The sequence below is a fragment of the Panicum hallii genome, chromosome 8 (genome assembly GCF_002211085.1).
Source record: "Panicum hallii strain FIL2 chromosome 8, PHallii_v3.1, whole genome shotgun sequence".
Lineage (NCBI taxonomy): Eukaryota > Viridiplantae > Streptophyta > Magnoliopsida > Poales > Poaceae > Panicum > Panicum hallii.
In genome coordinates this window covers 44,432,557-44,452,117 of record NC_038049.1, presented here as the reverse complement: position 1 = coordinate 44,452,117, position 19,561 = coordinate 44,432,557, and the positions used below count along the sequence as shown (strand labels likewise).

The 19,561-nt window shown below is 46.1% G+C and overlaps 3 protein-coding genes across 5 annotated transcripts; 1 reads left to right on the top strand and 2 right to left on the bottom strand.

The window, feature by feature from the left end:
• Nucleotides 1-3,596: 3,596 nt before the first annotated feature.
• LOC112903018 (putative disease resistance protein At1g50180) lies at nucleotides 3,597-10,922 on the bottom strand. Of its 3 annotated transcripts, none has more exons than XM_025972225.1 (4): nucleotides 10,349-10,922; nucleotides 9,852-10,256; nucleotides 6,643-8,238; nucleotides 3,597-3,819 (listed from the first exon to the last, which is right to left on the bottom strand). In XM_025972225.1, exons 1-4 carry the CDS (start codon nucleotides 10,759-10,761, stop codon nucleotides 3,741-3,743), a joined length of 2,493 nt encoding a protein of 830 aa, XP_025828010.1. In that variant the 5' UTR covers nucleotides 10,762-10,922; the 3' UTR covers nucleotides 3,597-3,740. The 3 variants fall into 3 exon arrangements, with proteins under 3 accessions (XP_025828010.1, XP_025828009.1, XP_025828011.1); XM_025972226.1 differs by lacking the exon at nucleotides 3,597-3,819 and adding an exon at nucleotides 6,346-6,556; XM_025972224.1 differs by lacking the exon at nucleotides 3,597-3,819 and having other exon boundaries at nucleotides 6,066-8,238; nucleotides 10,349-10,921.
• Nucleotides 10,923-12,560: 1,638 nt separating this feature from the next.
• On the top strand, nucleotides 12,561-14,286 carry LOC112902738 (putative 12-oxophytodienoate reductase 11). The gene is made up of 4 exons (XM_025971901.1): nucleotides 12,561-12,753; nucleotides 12,824-13,113; nucleotides 13,200-13,295; nucleotides 13,379-14,286. The coding sequence occupies exons 1-4, from the start codon at nucleotides 12,695-12,697 to the stop codon at nucleotides 14,032-14,034; spliced, it is 1,101 nt and encodes a 366-aa protein (XP_025827686.1). The 5' UTR covers nucleotides 12,561-12,694; the 3' UTR covers nucleotides 14,035-14,286.
• Nucleotides 14,287-14,652: 366 nt separating this feature from the next.
• Nucleotides 14,653-18,096, bottom strand: LOC112903433 (ATP-citrate synthase alpha chain protein 2-like). The gene is made up of 11 exons (XM_025972702.1): nucleotides 17,864-18,096; nucleotides 16,953-17,129; nucleotides 16,612-16,854; nucleotides 16,449-16,500; nucleotides 16,222-16,336; nucleotides 16,066-16,147; nucleotides 15,812-15,907; nucleotides 15,587-15,688; nucleotides 15,364-15,480; nucleotides 15,137-15,253; nucleotides 14,653-14,967 (listed from the first exon to the last, which is right to left on the bottom strand). Exons 1-11 carry the CDS (start codon nucleotides 17,960-17,962, stop codon nucleotides 14,896-14,898), a joined length of 1,272 nt encoding a protein of 423 aa, XP_025828487.1. The 5' UTR covers nucleotides 17,963-18,096; the 3' UTR covers nucleotides 14,653-14,895.
• Nucleotides 18,097-19,561: the final 1,465 nt, after the last annotated feature.

The window sequence follows — 19,561 nt, the reverse complement described above, 5'->3', positions numbered from 1 at the left end:
TTTGGTTGCATTGTCGTTGTTTGGCCTGGCTAGCATATAGTAGCACAGAAACTAGAGGTGGACAATCATCAGTTTCTTAGGTGGTGTTTGGATCCAAGGGTAAATGGCAAAAGGGCAAATGGTAAAATTTTTGCTCCTGTCACATCAGATGTTTGGACGCTAATTAGAAGTATTAAATATAGTTTAATTAAAAAACTAATTACATGGATGAGGACTAAATGACGAGACGAATCTATTAAGCCTAATTAATCTATAATTAGCAAAATTACGGTAGCATTTGCCCTTTTGCACTTTGGGGTGTTTGGATCCAAAAGTGCAAAAAAAATGCAAAAGAGCAAAAGTTTTGCACTTTCTCTTTCTCTTTCCATGGGATCCGAATAGGCCCTTAGTTGGCTGGTCACTCAACTCAAGACATTGTTCAGAGTCGTCATTCGTTTATATTTAAGTTTGGATCATATAGCTGTCAGATAGGCGGCAGCAAAAACTTTTCTCCACTGATGAGCAACATTGATAGTGACATACTTAGGTTGTAATAGAATCGCTGCAATCTTCCAAAAGATAGGTTGGAGTTCCACGCATTATTAGTACTCTATAAGAAATTGAAAATTTCTTGGGTAGTAGCAGGTGGGTACTCTCAAGTCTTGTGCTGTACTCTTATTTTGCGTAAACTGTGGTCTAGATTTAAACAACACAATGTGAAACAACAAGGAACCTTCCTAATAATGTAAGATAATTTTTTTATCATGAATTCATGATTGACCATCCATATAGATTGTTTAGACTATCCTATGAGTTTAGACTAGCACATCAAAGGGTTAGTGATTGATTAAGGGATTGTAGCACCCAACCTCTCGCCGAGATGCTTTTTAAGTAAATTGCACTCCAGATCTTCGAATTTGGATCCCTAAACTCTCAAATTATGCATTTAAATCCCTAAACCGCTAAACCATGTTAAGTGGTTCATCCGAGATCCTAAACACACCACGCAAGCATCCGATGCTGACGTGGTATGCCACGTGGTGCCACGCTAGCAAATATTTAAAAAATCCCCTTACATTCTCTTATATTCTTCCCATTTGCTCCTCTCTCTCCCTCTCCAATCTCTCTCTCTCCAAGCTCAACAGCAATGGCGGAGCACGAGGGCGCCGGGAGGTACTGGCGCCACATGTGCGCCGTGGCGGTGAGGCCCGCGGAGGGCGAGCCAGAGATGAAGTGCCTGCAGTGCCACAGCGGCTTCCTCGAGGAGACAGAGATCAACCGCAGCGTGGCCGTGGCCGACGGCGGCGGCGCGTTGACCGAGGTATACCCCGCCGCGGACCGCCCGAGCTCCATCTGGGCGCACGCCATCCTAAGCATGGTAGACAGCTCCGTCCGCCGCCGCCGCAGCCGGCGCCAGCCGGAGCCTGGTGGCTTCCTCCACGATGGGGACGAGCACGACTTCACGCGGCGCCTGCGCTGCGTCACCGTGTTCCTGCGTCTCCTGCACGAGCTCCGGGAGCGCCAGCTGCAGCGCGATGCTGGTGGCCTCGCCACGCCCCGCGATGCTTAGCCCGCTTCGTTTCCTCGCGCGCCACCGTACTCGCCACCGTCCTCGTCTCCGACGCATCTTCCCACTATGTCGTCCTCGTGCTCCCGGACGACGACTCCGCGCTCGAGCTCGGGGAGAAGGTGCTGGCGGCCTCAGATCCGCCAGAGTGGAAGCAGTACATCGCCAGAGCGGAAGCAGGGCAGGAGTAGGCGCTGAGGCCGACGCATCCTTGCCTGCAGGGCCTGCACCGAGACCGGAGCTGCCGCCGAGCTCGATTCCAAGCGAGGTGGCGGTACTTCGGTGGCCGACGAGCGACGGGGAGCGGTGGAATGAGTTCAGCTCGACGTGGGGAAGCTCGTCGTGGTGGTGGATTGAGCCAGCGGCCAACAGATGCGGCGAATCGGGTGGAGGAAACGACGGCAGCAGGCGGACGAGCGGCAGCAGGGACCCGAGGAGGCAGGGGCACGAGCTTTATGGCCGCGTGGATGGAGGATGGCCGGCGGCGGAAGGGAGGGGATGAGCGAGAGAGGCGCTCGGGGAGGATGGATGGACTAAAAAAAATAAAAGATGATAGAATTTGGTCCGTAATCCCGAATACAGAGTCGAGAATTTATTAGTGCAAATATTTCCTTGGCAGATCTTGTTTGGCTTGCATGAAGACCACTCTAAAGGACTGCATAAACCTCACGCCTTCTCGAATTTACCGGAAGCCTACATCAAGCGAATACGTTCGTTTCCTAGGGTCTAAAGTTTGGAGGGGTCACATCAAAGAGAATCTTGTCATTTAGAAGTATTAAATAAAGTCTAATTATAAAACTAATTGCAGAACCCCGTGCTAATTCGCGAGACGAATCTAATGAGGTATATTAGTCCATGATTAGCGGATGATTACTGTAGCATCACTGTGGCAAATTATGGATTAATTAGGCTCATTAAATTTATCTCGCGAATTAGCACCCATCTGTGCAAAAAGTTTTATAATTAGACTTTATTTAATACTTCTAAATGACAAGATTCTCTTTGATATGATGGGTCTAAAATTCAGAAGGCAGGAAACGAACACACCCTAAGTTGAGAAATATACAGGCTTATATCTTGCATGAAGTTGTGTAGTTCCATACATAAGGAATTTCATATATATGGGAGTAGGCTTTTAAGTCTTCATAGATATTGATAATGCTTGTAGAAAAAGGGCATTCGCCCATGGAGCTTATGGCCTGTGGGGCGCATGCAGCTCTAGCTTCAAGGTCTAGCTAGTTTGATCTGTACTTTGTACACTAAACTAAAGTTGTTTAAATATTTAAATTTAGTATAAACTATAAATAAAATTATTCATTTAATCCTTTCTGTACTTTGGGATTATTGGCCACTTGAACACCTGTGCCCTGCAGATGGCCGACGATATTTGCATTGGCAGCTGGCCCATCGGTTACAGGCCACGAAAAGACCCAGGTTGTACCCATTGGCTGCCTATTTATAATGGTTACTCCGTTGATGTCCGGTCCAGCATACACCTCCTTGTTATACAGGGTCATCTTAAGCTCACTTTGAACGGGAGTTATTGCGTAAGAGGCCATGGCTAGCGGGAGGGGAGAGTGGGTGTGTGTTATCCTGGATATAGGTCAGCTATTTTCGTCTTTCCTTGTGTTAAGTGAGGAGGAGATGGCTAGTATTTATAGATGGAAGGAGTGAGGCAGTAGCAGAGCCAGAATGCATGGTCTCACATGCAGGGTATTTCATTTTTCTTTAATGTGTAATCGTTCTAATTTTTTAAATAGAAGGCAGGAAGCAACATCGGCATATGGACCCATTGCAAAAAAAAAAAGGGTTGGTGGGTGAGTTTGTTTGTGAGTGTTTGTAGAACAATGCAAGATAATCAACTTGAAGTTTGGCATGCCGAGACGCTAGCTAGGTACTAGTCAGCGAGCGGCCGATGCAAGACTCCAGACTCGAGAGGCCAGACACATGCGGATAAGGTTGGAATGGAGTTGGAGCATGTGGACAAGGTTTGGCTTGAAGGAGTTGCCGCGCTGGAGACTCAATTCACCTTGATGGATACGTAGCAGCACGCCTCTTATTTGTTACGAAGAATGCAGGCGTGAACTCCTGCACCTGACTCTCGAGATGTAGTGTGCCATGCTTGTTGCTGGCTCTCTTCATCAAATGTTGGGAACACGCCCGGAAATCATTTAAAAGAGACATCATAGACTTCTCAGCGCCAACCTTGCATTGCAGCCATGAAAAAAGAACAAACTCTACTGCCCCTGGTACCAATCAGACCGACCCAGCACCTGCACACAAAACAGAGGCAACATGAAGGAGTGGAAACAGAACATGCAAAACAAATCAAGTTGCACACCTATCTGTGCTGAGTGGGATCTAAGCTATAGAGAGTGTGTGACCAATCAAAAGGGTTAATGCATGCACCAGTTGCTTGTACCTAAAGAGAACAAACGCTAAATGTGCAATGATTGACCATTCATCACAATGAGCTGCTCTTCGAACTTGAAAGAGTATGCAGTTAGGAATACGATTGTAGTCTATTTCAAGGGAGCAACTAATTTACTGATTGTTGCATGGGTGTAGCATAATCTAGATGCTCTACTAAACAAAACAACAGTCTTTTTTCTAAAAAGGTACCTTAATTGATCAAGCAATGCATGAAACTAAATTTACAATATGTTTGCAACATGCCAGTTTTAAAAAGAACTCAAGTGACAATCATGAAAATGACTTCATACTTCCAGTGTGTCCTTATCTACCTCAGCTTAAATGCACACATGATTTTGGATACTGAACTTTTGGCTCACCAATTTGCTCGAAATCAAAGGCATCTATATTTGTAAGCGGTATTACTTGTGACCTTATCAAGTCTGTCCACACACAATATGTTCTCTATATGAAATCGACAACTTAAAACCAAAAACTTATATTATTCAGCATAAGGAAAAGAAGAGGTGAAATTCTATTATATGATGCTAGGATATGCATATAAATATATACTTTTGGAAAGGAGTTGTTAAGTGATGTTATTTCAAATTTGAAAGGTAAAGGAATTTAAGGATGCTAAAAGTACAAAATTAGAGATCTTAAATGACATGGACATCTTAAATCAAATTGGAGACAATATGGTATTCTACTACACATATAGGCACTTAGTTTTCTTTGCACTCGATCTATGTTTGTTTAAAAGGTTAATTGGATTTATACCATTACAATTATTGCACTTCGGAGATATACCATTACTAGTCGCGATACTATAAATATGTCATCACAATTTTACAATTCTTGAAGATATACCACTACATATCCCTTCAGTGTGTTTATAAAAAAAGTTGGACCAAAATACCCTCATCTCCTTCCTCCCATATCCTCTCTCATTTCTCTCCCCTCTTCTCTCCTCATCCCCGCCGTCATGTCTGCCGCCCGTGCTCCAGCCTGGTCCCGTGCGCGCCCCGGTCCAGCCTGGCCCCGCGGCCGCGCGCCACCGCGGTCCAGCTCGGCCGCCCGTCAGGCCGCGGGGGCGGTGCTTCGACCCGGCCCCGCGCGGCCGTGGACCGGCTCGGCCGCCTCGCCGGCTGCTCGTGCGGCACCTACCTCCTCTCGGCCCTGCCGCGCCCGCACGAAGCTCCACCCCGGCCTCGCTCGCCGCCGCAGTCCAGCTCAGCCGCCCGTCCTCGCTCTCGCTCGCGCTCCATTCGTCGCGCTTCTGCGGCGGCGCGGTGGCCGCCAGCGGCGCCACGGCGGCGTCTGGGAGGTCGTTTCCCTCTCGGCCTCTCCCTTGCTCGGTCGTCGCTCGTCGCCCGTCGGTCCCTCACTCCCTAGGTCCACTCACCCATTTGCCCCCACACCAGGCTACCGTCGCCGCCATCGACGCGCCCCAGGCAGCTTGGCGCTGAGGCACTCAGGGGAGTAAAGGGAGAAGATGGACGAGTCCTTCACAGTGTGGGCGGCCTCTGTGCCGGTGGCCGGCGGTTGGCAGCTGAACCGCGGCGAGACGTAGCGTATCAGCGTGCCTGCCGGCACGACGGCGGCGCACATCTGGCCGCGCACGGGGTGCCGATGCGGCCGCGGGAGCTGCAGCACAGGGGGCTGCGGTGCGGGGTGCTGCGCTGCACGGGGTACGGCCGCGCGCCCAACACGTTGGCAGAATTCGCGCTGAACCAGTTCAACTTTGCCATTCAATGGAGGAGACGAGCGAGGAGGCGGCAAGCATGGCAGAGGAGGAGCCGGACGTCATGGAAGAGGTGGAGACTGGGGATTAGTGGAAGAAGAAGAAGAAGAAGATTAGGGGCATTTTGGTCTATAAATTTTAAGAAACACTGTGAAAGTTTTATAATATCGTGAATATTTAATGGTATATCTCCGAAGTGCGATAATTGTAATGGTATATGTTCTACGCCATCTGCGACAGGAGCCTGACCATATGGCCGTCGTCGCGTGTCTAGTCCACAGTGGCTCGGGAGCACCTAATAGCCTGAAAAGTTCCCATTGGTCCTTATTTCCTGTGCGACGTGTCTAGTTTAGCCATGCCATATAAAAAAACCACAAGGTAATCAAGCTTGTCCAATTACCAGTCATGCATGGTAGTGAGTGAATTACTAGGATTTTCTAGTTTATTTACTGAGTTGTCACACCATGCAGCTACTACTGCACCATGTGTAAATTAAACATGCATGCGAAATAAATGTCATGCATGGTAAGATTGGAATGGAAATATCAAGCAACTAGAATAAGCTACTACAATACTACTAATTATTAGAATAAGCTACTACAATACTACTAATTATCGTGCAACCAGGTGAAGGCCGGGCTGGTTGGGGTGGACATCCGCCTCGCGCCTTAGCTTGTCTGTCACTTTTGTTACCACCTCTTCGCTGACTTTCCCAACTCCAAAATAAAGGCCAACATTCACATCCTGAAGGGAGGGGAGGTGGCCCAAGGCTAGGTCGTCAGTAGTAAATTCACCTCGCGAGAAAGCCTCTAGTGGGATGACAAATGTAAAATTTTCAAGTCTTGGCATAGCTCCTGGTGGGAATGTAGACGGAACCATTGTAAAACCATCGAAAGTACATGTTGTTGCACATGGGAAAGAGTCAGGGCTGACCATGAACCTTTCCAGCACTTGTATGATGTCGCCGGCCACAGTTAAATCAAGATAACGAAGAGCCTGCAGCCTCCCGAGGACTTGGATATCCTCCCTTCTCACTTGAACCACCGCTATGTCTAGGGAGGAGAGAAGCAATGCAGGGCGAATCCATGTTGGCAAGGAAGTGGCTGTACCAATACGTAGATAGCTCAGGTTGCCCAGGGACTCCACTGAGCCTGCTTCGAGATTGGCTGACATGTCTGAGTCTACTACTAGATATTGGATTTTGTGCAATTTCCCAAGAGACCCCACCAAAGCTGTACACATGTTTTCATCCCATCTGCATTCCTTGTCAATTGAGAGATGCACTGCAAGGACTCTCAGTTGCGTCAGAAGGCCTAGCTCTCCCGCAATGCATGCAGAATCCACTCTCACAACCCCTAGCATTTCTAGGGATGGTAGATACCTCAGCAACCCATTTGGCAGACTTGTACGCCCAGCAACAGATAGGCACATCAACTGTGTTAGGCCTACAATACCTGACGGCAGTTCTTCTATTTGAGTATCGTCTAAGCGTAATGTCTGCAAAAACTGTAGCTTCGCTATCTCCACTGGCAGCTCGCCAGCATATCCAGTGACTGCTAGACTTAGATACCTCAGGTGAAATAAATTCCCGATAAACCTCAAACTTGGATGTTCCTTGAGATTGCAACCTTCGAGATCCAACACACGCAGCAGATGACAACACGAAAGGGATGGCATTGTATTAATTATAGCGGGACTGAAGATAGTAACGGACCTCAATTTTGACATTTCCATTGTAGGCCAAGTCGTACTCTGGAGAGATAACCTGCGAACCATGCTTCCAGAAGAAGGCATGCTTTGCCTACTATCTCCTAATACCGTGGTAACAAAACTTTCTTCTCTTGACAAGGAGCAAATGAGTTCAAGTACCATATCATGCACACGGCAAGACCAAATGGTGTCATCAGAATTCGTACTTGCTACCTGAATCAGGCTTCTATTTAGAAGCTCATTCAAGTAACTCTCTCCAAGCTCAAATAAACTTTGACTCTCTTCTTCACAATGGACAAAATCTTCAGCTATCCACTTCCATATTAACCGCATTTTATGAATCTCATAGTCTTCTGGAAATATACTTAGATACAATAAACATGCCTTCAGATGAGCTGGAAGATCATGATAACTAAGCAACAGTATCTTCCTCATACCATCCATACTAGGATTGCGTGCAAGTCCGGAACCAATAGAGCCACAGACGTCATTCCACTCTTTTATATTTCCTGATTTATTAGCCAGCAAGCTAGATGTGGTAATGATAGCTAATGGCACACCTCCGCATTTCTTCAAAATCTTTTCAGATACCTCAAAATATTGCCCAGGACATGTGCCTTCAGAGCCAAATATTCTTCCATAGAATAGCTTTTTAGAGCTCTCATGCGTTAGAGGTTTCTGCTTATAGCAACCACCAATTTGCTCAGCTACATCAAGTATGCGAGTAGTTGTGATTATTATGCTTTTCAGGCCATTATCATGTAAAGAACATTGTAGTATCCCCCATGGTTTCATATCCCATATATCATCAATGACAATGAGGTACCTATATGCGTATGGAAATAAAGCAGCCATGTAAGTTTCAAATTATATGCAAAAGAATATGAATACATGCAAAGGACTTCAAACATGTTACTGACATAGTAATAAAAAACCTCAAGTTGAGTGAAAAAGCATACTTGTAGGTTAATTTCGTAACCAATTACGAAAAATTTGTTTTATAATCAATTGGAAATATGGATTTCTTTTCATTTTCGTGAAAACACATATGCACACGTGCACCACACTAACTTGTTCCGCAATTCTTGTCATTGTTACCCCATTTGTTATGTGCATGTGCATATGGCAGCCATGTAGTGTTAAATATGGCTAATAAATAGAGGCAATTTCCTGTTTGACACCAGAAAAACTACTCATTCCTTTCTTGGCACTCAAAAAATTTTCGTTCCCTATTTGACACCGAGCTCAACTTTCATTCCCTATTCGATATTCTTATGGATTTTCCGTCCAAGAACCATTAAATGCCTTGTAAAAAGACAGTTTTGCCCCTGTGGGCTCCACCACCCTTCTCCGTTATCTCATCCCCTTCTCCCTCCTCTGCTCTACGCCGTCAGGGCCTAGGCACGCCTCCCGCACTGCGCAAAACGCCGTCGTCCCGGCCGGCTGCCTTGCCAGAGGCCCCCGCGCCCCGGCCTCGGTTCATGCTGGCAGGCCACTACTGGCGCCGCAGCCCACGCTCTGCTCCTCGAGGCCGGAGGCTGGGCCACGACGCGCCGCCGCCTCCCCCGTGTTGTGCTGCCGCCGGGCGTATGATAAATTATTTTTCTAGTGTCAAATAGGGAATTTTCTCTAATAAATAGAGGCAAACAAAAGCATTTCACATCTTTATTAATCTATCCTAGAAATCATATGATAAATTATTTTTTGGACAGAGGGAGTATGTGTAACGTGACATGGGCAAATTTGAACTATGCTACAGTACCAGTATACCCCACGATATGTTTTTGTTAAAAAATATTGGTGTTTAAGAGTTCTTCTTTAGAACCCTTTTCCCCCGGCCTACTCCTACTCGTACTCTTTTTCTTAGTGGTGGAGGTGAGGCTAGATAGGTGAGGTTTTGCTTTCGTAATAAAAACAGGAACTAGTTATGACGATCGTTAACAAAAAAAATAAACATTATTCATTGTTATAATATCTAAAAGCCTAGCTTTAGCCAAAAAATAGGACTTACTAAATATTATTAGTAAAACAGCTAAATTAGGAGTTAAAAAAACATTGAAAATTTGTAGTATGGATTCCAAATGGTCGTGTTGTCAGGTAGACAACGGGTACAACACAAGCTGCATGTCCTATATAGATGTTAGAGCCATTACTTGAACCATTGACAAGGGAAATGAAGAAATCTACAGGTTATTCTTTCTTTGTTTGCACTATGTGTGATGTTATTAATTATAAATAGGGTGCCAGGGGGAGGATGGCATGCAAGGCACAAATTATGGAGCAACGAAATACAACAACAAAGAACATATCAGCATATATTATATCAAATATCAGTCTGCATAGGCCACCATACTAGGATAGTGTTCGTAGATATTAGAGGATTACATACAATGGATGGATAGGTATACCACATATATGCTCAAACTAGATGCCCCGTACCTTTTATTTTGGAGGAACTCTCGGATTAGGTCGATGAGGTGCCTTTCTTCCAACATGGTGCTATGAATCTTGGCATGTTTTTGCTTGTCAAGTTCATACAGCAGATTCTTGAGAAGTTTGTTCAAGTCAGGATTCTGAGAGACTGAAACAAAAGCCGTGCAATCAAATTGCACTCTAAGCTGGTCATACACTGCTTTGGCAAGTGTTGTCTTGCCTAATCCTCCAAAACCAACGATAGAGACAACCCTTTGCTGCTGCGCGGACATGCCATCTCCCTTTGTCAGCCTCGTGATTAGTTCTTCTCTTGCCTCATCAATGCCAACGAGATCTGTAGTCTTAGTGTATAGAGCTGTTATGCGAGGGTCAACCAATGTTTTGACAGGTTTAATAGCATCAACCTTGTACCTGTCCAAAGAGAGAGAGAAAACAGAACAGAGACAGTAAGAGGAAATTCTGAAAATTTTTAAAAAGAAAGCAAGTGTGAGGTGTTCTTTTACCTGTCGCGTCGCTCGGCCACTTCCCTGACACGCTCCTTGATGTCCTTGATCTCTTTGGCGATCTCATGGCGAGTCTTGGCCTTGGTGACTATATTGCCCAACTTCTTGATGAATCTTTTGGCACTCTTCTTGCTCGGGGTGTCAGGGCCCTGGACACGCCCCATGAAGGTGTCTACGATGTCCTCCATGTCATACGACAGCTCCCTGACATCCCGGGACCAGATCCTTACCAGCTCGTTGAGCTGCTCCACTGGCACCTCGCCGACATTGCAGAGGGCGGCTCGTATCCTTTCGAGCTCCTTAGACAGGAACTCGATGTTCTTCTTGGCGCCCTTCTGCAGGTTGTACTCATCCTGGAGGAGCTGGCCGAGCTTGGGGATCAGGGTGCCTAGTGCTCCCGTTGCAACCTCCATGGCTTGTGAGGTGTCGCGCTGGTTACTTGTTTGAGACTCGATCTGTGAAGCGAATGGCAGGTAGGGTTGTGGTGGCCTGGTGGAGAACTAGCTCCACCGATAAAGGTGAAGCGACCTTACACTCTGTTTATTCTGCGCCTAGATGATGGCTGGCATACATGATGGAACAAAACATCACTCCGTCTGATCAGCAGCCCCCTTTACACCACTAAATCAGCTTTCATGGCGCACTAACAATATTATATTCCACATGATGAATAGATGCTGAGCTGATGGCATATCGCAAAGAATAGATGCCTCCAATGCAAGAAGCATGAGGCAAGAGTCTGACAATGACGAGCAAGTCTTTCTACACGCACCAACCCTCTACAAGAATAGTTTGCTCTAAGCTAAGTATTGATGCCTCCAATAATTCCCCCTAAAGTACAAATTAATTAGTGCGCTGGGCAATAGTGAATAATCAGTGGTGCTTCCATGCTCTTTCTTCACTGGACATGGAGCTTTTTGGACGCCTGGGCTATGAAGGTCAAACGTGCAGGTAAGTGCCTGGGCCGCGGCCCACCGAACGACACCGTGCTATAATTGTCGGAGAAACGCGTCGTCATTGTTGGCTCTGCTTCCGAGCAGCACCTGACTCTCTTCGGGAAGATGATGCACAGAACAGCCCGAAGCATAGCAAAGTAATGAAGACTTTAGAAAAGCCAAGCGATTTGCATGTGCCACAACATGGCGGAGGATGGCAAGAAACAGAGTTTACAGCTACCCTCTGCAGGAGCTCATCCTTGTGTGCTTGCTCAGACCGCGCGAGCCTGGGGCCGCGCGTGCTTCTGTTAGGAACCGAGAGGGAAAAGGCTAGCAGATCGAGGATGGGAAGGGGGATTGGAGAATTGGGGATTAGTGCAAAACCTGATTACAGAGTTCACCTCTCCTCCTCTTTCCGTCTTCCGCCAGCGAAGGCCACTTTTATTATAATAGCTAGCCAAACCAATCAATCTTTCAGCGCGTACAACACAGTAAACTGATACGTGATGAGTTCAACACAACATAAAAATCACAACAGTTCCATGTAGGATAGGATCTCCCCATTTATTACAACCCCAACAAAAACTGTATCAAGTTACATACGTAGTTTGCTTATACATAGTAACAGACTGGATCAACGAGTTGCACTACTTAATTGCTGTACCTCATCATTCTTGTGAGGATTTAGCTTACCACTTCCACTGGATACTTCTTCCATAAATTAAATATACAATCTTTAGAATGTATCCAGTTTTATGATTTGGCATAGTGGAGTGGAGATTAATTATATATACACTATTTTGCCAAAATTACTAATGGTCACTAATGTCTACTTCCTTTAAAGATTTTCTGTAGGATATAATTAATGACCATCCTACATATATATTGCATGTATAAGAAGTCAACGGAGGATCTATCTTGAATCTATTCGTGAGACATGCCTTTTCTACTACATACGTATTTCACAAACATACAGAATCCAATTTGAACCAAACCGTTAGATGTATTAGTAGCTTTTGTACTAATAAGCTGTGCAGATGGTCTTTATTATCAGTTGTGTTAAGCTAGCCATATCATAACTTAACATTAAGGTATGCCAGCTGGCAAGATACGAGTATGCCAAACAAGAGGTGAAGTGGTCCATGTGCGTACGTACACGCTACTTGTTCTGACTTTGCTACTTGTTCTGACTTCTGGCAAGATACGTATACGCGATCCGTAACAGCAAGAATATGTTTCTTTTGAGTAGAGCAATTGCAATACTAGTTTTTGTAAGCGTTGTTAATTAATAACACAATGGCCGGCCACGGATCGGAGTGGAAGTCAACTGATCACCTCCATAAATGCGAACTTCGGAGCTGCTAGCAGAACCAGCAGGAAAGCACAACCAGCAGCAGCAGAAGCTTAAGGCATGGAGGCGACTCCTCTCCTGACCCCTTACAAGATGGGCAAATTCAACCTCGCGCACAGGTCAGTCAAGAAGCTGCCTACTTCTAGCAACTGATGAGTGTGTGCGATGACTGTCAAATGGTGGCTGCAGGGTTGTTCTCGCGCCGGTGACGCGCTGCAGGTCGTACGAGAACCTGGCGCAGCCGCACAACACGCTCTACTACCAGCAGCGGGCGGCGCCGGGCGTCCTCCTCATCGCCGAGGCCAGCGCGGTGTCGGAGACGGCGACGGGGTACCCGCGTGTGCCCGGGCTCTGGAGCGACGACCAGGTGGAGGCCTGGAAGCCCGTCGTGGATGCGGTGCACGCCAAGGGCGCCTTCTTCTTCTGCCAGCTCTGGCACACAGGCCGCAACGACCACTCACCCACCACTGGCACTGCTGGTTGTTTAACTTGCTGGCTCATTTAGTAGTCCAGTCCCGACATTGTTCCATTCTCATCATACCAAGATTATACATGCATGTTGTAGAGTTTGATGATGGGGCCCCTCCAAGGCTTGAAACGGATGAGATACCACAAATGGTGACAGACTTCCGGGTCGCAGCAAGAAATGCCATCAGAGCCGGTAATGATCAGTTTGTACGATGCAGTACTAGTCTTGCAAAATTTGCAGTGCCAATTGGTAACGGTTTGTGGCATACATTGCAGGTTTCGACGGTGTGGAGATCCACGCTGCCAACGGGCTCCTCGTCAACCAGTTCTGGTTTTTTTTAGACATTGGACGAGTGGATTCTTCCCAGCCTCTGCGTCTGGACCGGCATACCACGGACGGGCTCAGTGACGGCGGCAGCAGCAGCCTGGAAAATCGCTGCCGCCGCCTCGCCGCCGATGTCGTAGCCGCCGTGGTGGACGAGGTCGGCGCGCACCGTGTCGGCGTGCGCCTCTCCCCGTTCGCCGGCGGCGACACGGACTCCACCGACGCCGCGGAGGCCCGCGCCCTGCACCTGGTCCGCTCCATGGACAGGCTCGGCGTCCTTTACTGCCACGTGGTGGAGCCGAGGACGCGCGCCAACGGCAAGAAGCCGGCGATCCCGCACCGCCTGTCGCCGTTCAGGGAGGCGTTCAGGGGCACGTTCATCGTGAACGGAGGGTACGACCGGGAGGAAGGGGACAGGGCGGTGAGCCGAGGGTACGCTGACCTCGTCTCGTACGGGCGGCTGTTCCTGGCGAACCCTGACCTGCCGGAGAGGTTCAGGAAGAAGGCGGAGCTGAACAGGTATGACAGGAGCACGTTTTACACCTCTGATCCGGTGGTTGGGTACACGGACTACCCGTTTCTTGGGCAGGAGACACAGGTGGCATAGTTAATCGATCGTACCTTCTGCAGCAGGCCTGTCGATTATTATGTGCATCTGCAACTATCTTTGTCAGTTTTTTTACTGAATTAAATTAAAAAAAAGTCGAAATCAATAATCATTCATGCATGTACGGATGTGCGTATTGTGTATCCGCAAGGAGGCATGCGTGTAACGGTGTGTGTTTACTGTTTACCTATATGCTGTGTATGATTTTCCTAAGCTGATTCAAGAAATGCCTGTCTTTTCTGGTTTTCACTACTTTCTAAGATTCATCCTTACTGGGCTCCTCTTGATTGTCACTAATTTTTGCTCCTGGATGATATCTGGATTTGCCCATACACGAGGATCGATACTCTCATGTCCTGGATCAAGCCACTTATACAGAATATATATAAAAAAATTACTCCCATCAAGAGCTACAGGCTAAATGGATCATGTCCTTCTGACCATAGTGGCAAATTAACTCGATTAAAATGTGTGCCAGCTGCTCCCATCAAGCAGCACCACGAGCAGTTCAATGTATCATGGTATATACTAAACTCTATGTGTGGCAACAATCCACAAGAACATTACAGTTCCATGCAAGTGACAGGGCCATTCCATTGCATTGCAGCTCAACGCTCATAATAAAACACACGAAACTAGACCTCGGATTTATTGCATCACAACAGTAATTACTTTGCAGTAATGATCTATAGAGGTATCGTCAAACAACTCCATGCTACAACATATCTGAAACAAAAAGAGAACAACCCTGTGTGGGTGAACTACTGCAACTACACTCTCCATTCTCTCATTTATGGCTTAGTCTATGGCACATTCAATTGCGTGTTTGCAGATCCCAAACTACCCAGAACTACACTCCAATTATGCTGCAGCCATGATGCATTCAATTGCTTGTTTGCAGATTCCTGTCATCGTCGCTTCTGGCCCATACACCTGTGGTGGATTATTCAAAACACAATCAGCTCATCTACGTAGGACTATGTTGACAGTGATTCACAGCTAACAACAACAGTTGAATGAACATTCTCTTTCACAACTAGTTTCTGAGCCAAGGGATCATGAGATTCTGCGTAAGATGCTTAGGGGGTAACTAGATCGGTACCTCAATAGGAATGCTGAGCTCTGCACCAAGCTTACGCATTTTAGCCAGTCCAGATTGGTAATTCGGGCCACCTCGGCGAACATAAATGTGCATCCTTGATGCCTTCAACTTGGATTCCTGAAAGTGAATTGCATGGTGAAGAATCAGGTGAAAAGATACAAGTGGTGCCAGGTAAAACATAACATTAGCGAGGATTCTAGAGCGAGCAGACGAGCAGTCCAATATACCTTCTCTCTTAAGGCCCGGATGATGCCATTGAATGTGGCAGCCACATCAGTGAAGTTAGCAATGCCACCTCCAATGAGAAGTGCCCTCTTACGACCATCGGGATCAGCAGTTGCACACTGCATTCAATAATATGGTTAACAGATGATCCTAACAGTCCCGACAAGAAGATGGTCCTAAGATAGAGTCAAGAGCAGTGTGGTCAGGGTTGTAGTGACTGCTTACATCAAGTACGACTCTAGCATAATGCAGAACCTCCTCCTCCTTGGGAGCACCACTATACTCTGCATAGTTTCCAAGCTCTGAAGCATACCCCAAATCTCCAACCTGGTACATGGGGAAAAAGTTAATTGCATCTCAGGAGCCAAACTTAGGTGAACAATACAATAGGCTGTAGCATTAAAAACTTCTCAAGTTATAAATAAAAATTGAGGTAGGAATCCATCTTACAGTATCAGCGTATATGACACTAGCACCACCTCCAGCAACCATTGTCCAGATGCGTCCCTTTGGGTTCAAAACTGTAAACTTCAGAGAGGCGCTTGTCTGAAATAACAAGGGTGGCATATCATATCAAGGCATAAGGCAACAAAATATACTGCAGGTCTAGTATTTCTCATAAAAACTAAAAAACTGTCAACTTTGCAGGTATGAAAATCTAAAAACAAAAAAATAAAGATAAAAAATAACCCTGATATCAGTACCTTCTCATCTAGTTCATGGATGAAACTTTCTGTAGGGCTCAGTACTCTTCCAAATGGTAGAGGGAATTCAATAGCTCCCCACCTGCACAATTAATAAGTAAGAGTAAATAAAAAAATACAAGAAGAATTCATGTACTTGGGAAATTTGAGTCTCACTTCTTGAAGTTCTTGAAAGCTGCTGTATCATCTAGTTCTCCTCTCATGTCCAGAGGATATGGCTCCCCATTCACCATGGTAAATGGGTTCATCTCCATAAATGAGAAGTCCAAGTCTGCGAAAAGAACAGTTTTTTTTAACATTAGCAACTCAAGAAAATACTGAAATAATGAACAACTTTTAATTTACTCAAAATTACATGTGAACTTTGTCCAAATCTATGGTACCTTGGAAGACAGCAAACACTCCTTTGATGAAGTCACCAATTTTTCCGCGTGCCTAATTTCCAATTTCCAAACAGAGAGTGCAATAATTATAATTTATGAACATGGCAGATCTGAGAATCAACCACACAAGGTAAGGAGAGAAGTACTGTTACGAATGAAGTACCTCCAATGGAAGGGTGGCGATCAAGGGAGCGCATGCGTCTGGTGTCATTGGCTTCTCAGTTGGAAGAAAAACAGTCTTAACCTTGTCCCAGTTCTCCTCAATCTCAATCCCTCCACACTCTGAGAAGCTGATGGTGCTGCCCAGCCTCTCTGACACAATCGATAGGTAATACTCTTGATCATGGGGCACAAATGGCTCAACAATGAAGGTCGTGATTGGAGCCTTGCAGCCACCCATCTCAACCTGAAAAGCACCAATAGAGCAATAACAGCTCAGTTCATCAGTACCCAAAATAGTAAGTGTTTCCTTCAAGTAGGGAAAAAAAACTGTAAAAGAACTACCTCGACTCCCAACCGCTCCTTGACAAACTCCTTGACTTGATCAAAATCAAGGTTGAGGGCCACTAGGCCACTCTTGCCACGCTTCCCAAACAGCATATCGGGCTTCACGACCAACTTTGTGGTTGACAGCCATGGCTGCTGGCTCACAAGCTCTGCGAAGTCTGTTGATTGTGCGATCTGCCAATAAGCAAGTAGACCAGGTTAGTCTTGTGCTGTCAATTATGTGCTGACCTGCGTACATGTCAGTCCAATCAGAAGTACAATAAGACTTGTATCACCCAGAGTACAATTTAAAATTCAAGCCGGCGATCTTGAATTTCTTTTCTATGCTATTTTACAGTCACTTAAAATACATAAATGTCCAAGATTGAATAAGCAGAGACACTATCACTGCCTTACAGATCCACGCAACCAAATAAGTAACAATTTAAGCAGACCTGAACAAGCAAATCACACGGCTAAACATTCACCAGATCTAGCTAAGAAACCAGTACTTTTGCAAGACTGGTGTACCTATCACAACTGCCACTTTCGAACTGAAGCAACAATTGCCATAACAGTTCGAATAATAAAAACCCCACCTTTACAAGTCCTTAAAAAAAGCTATTCCTAAACCTTGCAGGCCCTGATTAACTGCATCTTCAGAAGATCTCTACCGAGATCCCTATTCTAACATATCGCATTTATCCGAAATAAATCATAATCCTCGGAACCATTTCAGTGCTAAAATCCTAGAAATGCCGGCGCTTGATCCGTCGGCCGCTCACAAAAACCGGATCTTTACAGCACCCCAGGCCGGATCACAAGCGAAGCGCGAATGCCGAGACAGATCCAAGCCGGCCGGGCGGGATCAGGGAAATCTCTACTCGATGTGGATGAGAAGGGGGGGAGACGGGAACCGGCGCACTTACCTGGGCGGAGAGGATGGTGAGGTCGATGCCGGCGAGGCGCTTGAGGTTCTCCTTGAGGAGGCGCTTGGAGTCGTACTCCCGGATCTTCTTGCGCGCCATGGCGATGGCGAGGCAGAGTTCGGACTTGGGCGCTCGAGGTGTTGGACTGGGAGGACTGGTTGGTCACAGGCGCCGGGCGTGCCAGGGACACGTAGTGAGAGATGTAGGAAGAACAGAAGATGGGTTATATAGAGAGAGGGTGGGTTAGATGGGATCTAAGTAGTGGTGGCACAGAAAGAGACATCAATTAAACTAAGCAGCACAGGCACAGCAGAGCTAAATATTTGATTAGTATGGTGCTGTGATATTTGATTAGCATGCTGCTAAATATTTGATTAGTATGCTGCTTAGTTCATCAAGGAGAGTTTAATATTTGATTAGTATGCTGCAGTGATACTCTTAACATGAACCAGATTTGGATTCGTCCAAAACCGGGAGAGAGGAAATTTCAGTTCTTAGAAAAATGGGAGGAAAAAAAAGAAGGAATTCTGTTCAGTATCACAAGAGTCATCATTGTGGATTTTGTGATGGATGGATGGACGATCTGTGAGACCAAAGTAGGAAAAGGCCAAGCACCATGTATAAAAAGATTGTGTGCATCAAGTCAAATACTAGTACGTGCAAAGCATTAACTTTGGGTTTGACCTGACGGTCGTACTGATGGTAAGCGACTAGCCGTGGTATTATGAACAGTGTTTGACCAGATGATGGCTGATAGTATGATACTATAGTACTAGAGTCCAATACTTATTTCGGTCAAGAATATAATGCCCTTTGACATGCTGGACATGGTATAATAATCTCCCATATAATAATAATCTAGAATGGTTAGCAATAAGTTGGTTGTCAGGGAAAATAAATGAATGGTTAATGAGTTGATTTGCAAGCGAAGGAAGGACGAGTTTGGTGTTTGGTGGCAGGTGCGGCGACGGATGGATGGACCCCGTCGGTTGGTTTGGTGTCAGTTGGTTGGTTAGGCAGCATGGATGCTGGCCATGCTCTCTCTTCAAGTTTGTAGCCACACGCGCAACCTACATCACACCAAACCAGAAAAAACGTAGTACGTCTTGGTTGTTTCTCAGCTGCCGGTGGGCCGTGGGCCTGCTCTTGCTACTTGCTAGGGCCTTCCGCTCGTTTCCACAAAACCCTACCAAGGCAGGTGTTTCCTTGCATCGGCCCATTAGGCCCAGATATTGAGTAATCTTCCACAAAGGCTGGAGGAACCTACAACCAAATGGGCAGTTTATTCTCCCAAGTCTCCCAATCACGCAAGAAAATAAAAGCACGAGAAACAATTCTGGTTTTACACACTAGCATGAGAACTTTCCCTAATATGGTCTTTCTCATCATAACATGTAACAAAACAAACTCTTCCATTTCTCAAAAAAAAAACTCTTCCACGAATCAGTATCCGTAGAGCTAGGAAAACGATCGCTCAATGTGATTCTGTTTCATCTTAGAATCAGGGAGAACTAAAAATTAGTTTTTTTTTTGAGAATCCTGATGCTGATTTGTCTAGCTATCTCTGCTTGACTGCTTCTGCTTGTTCTATAGCGACACACTGTATTTTCCCGCCACGCTCTCCCGCGCAAACATCCTTCCTCTTCTTTCGCTCCACTTGCCTGTAGCCACTTCAGTTGGTCAATCAAAAAAGGAAAG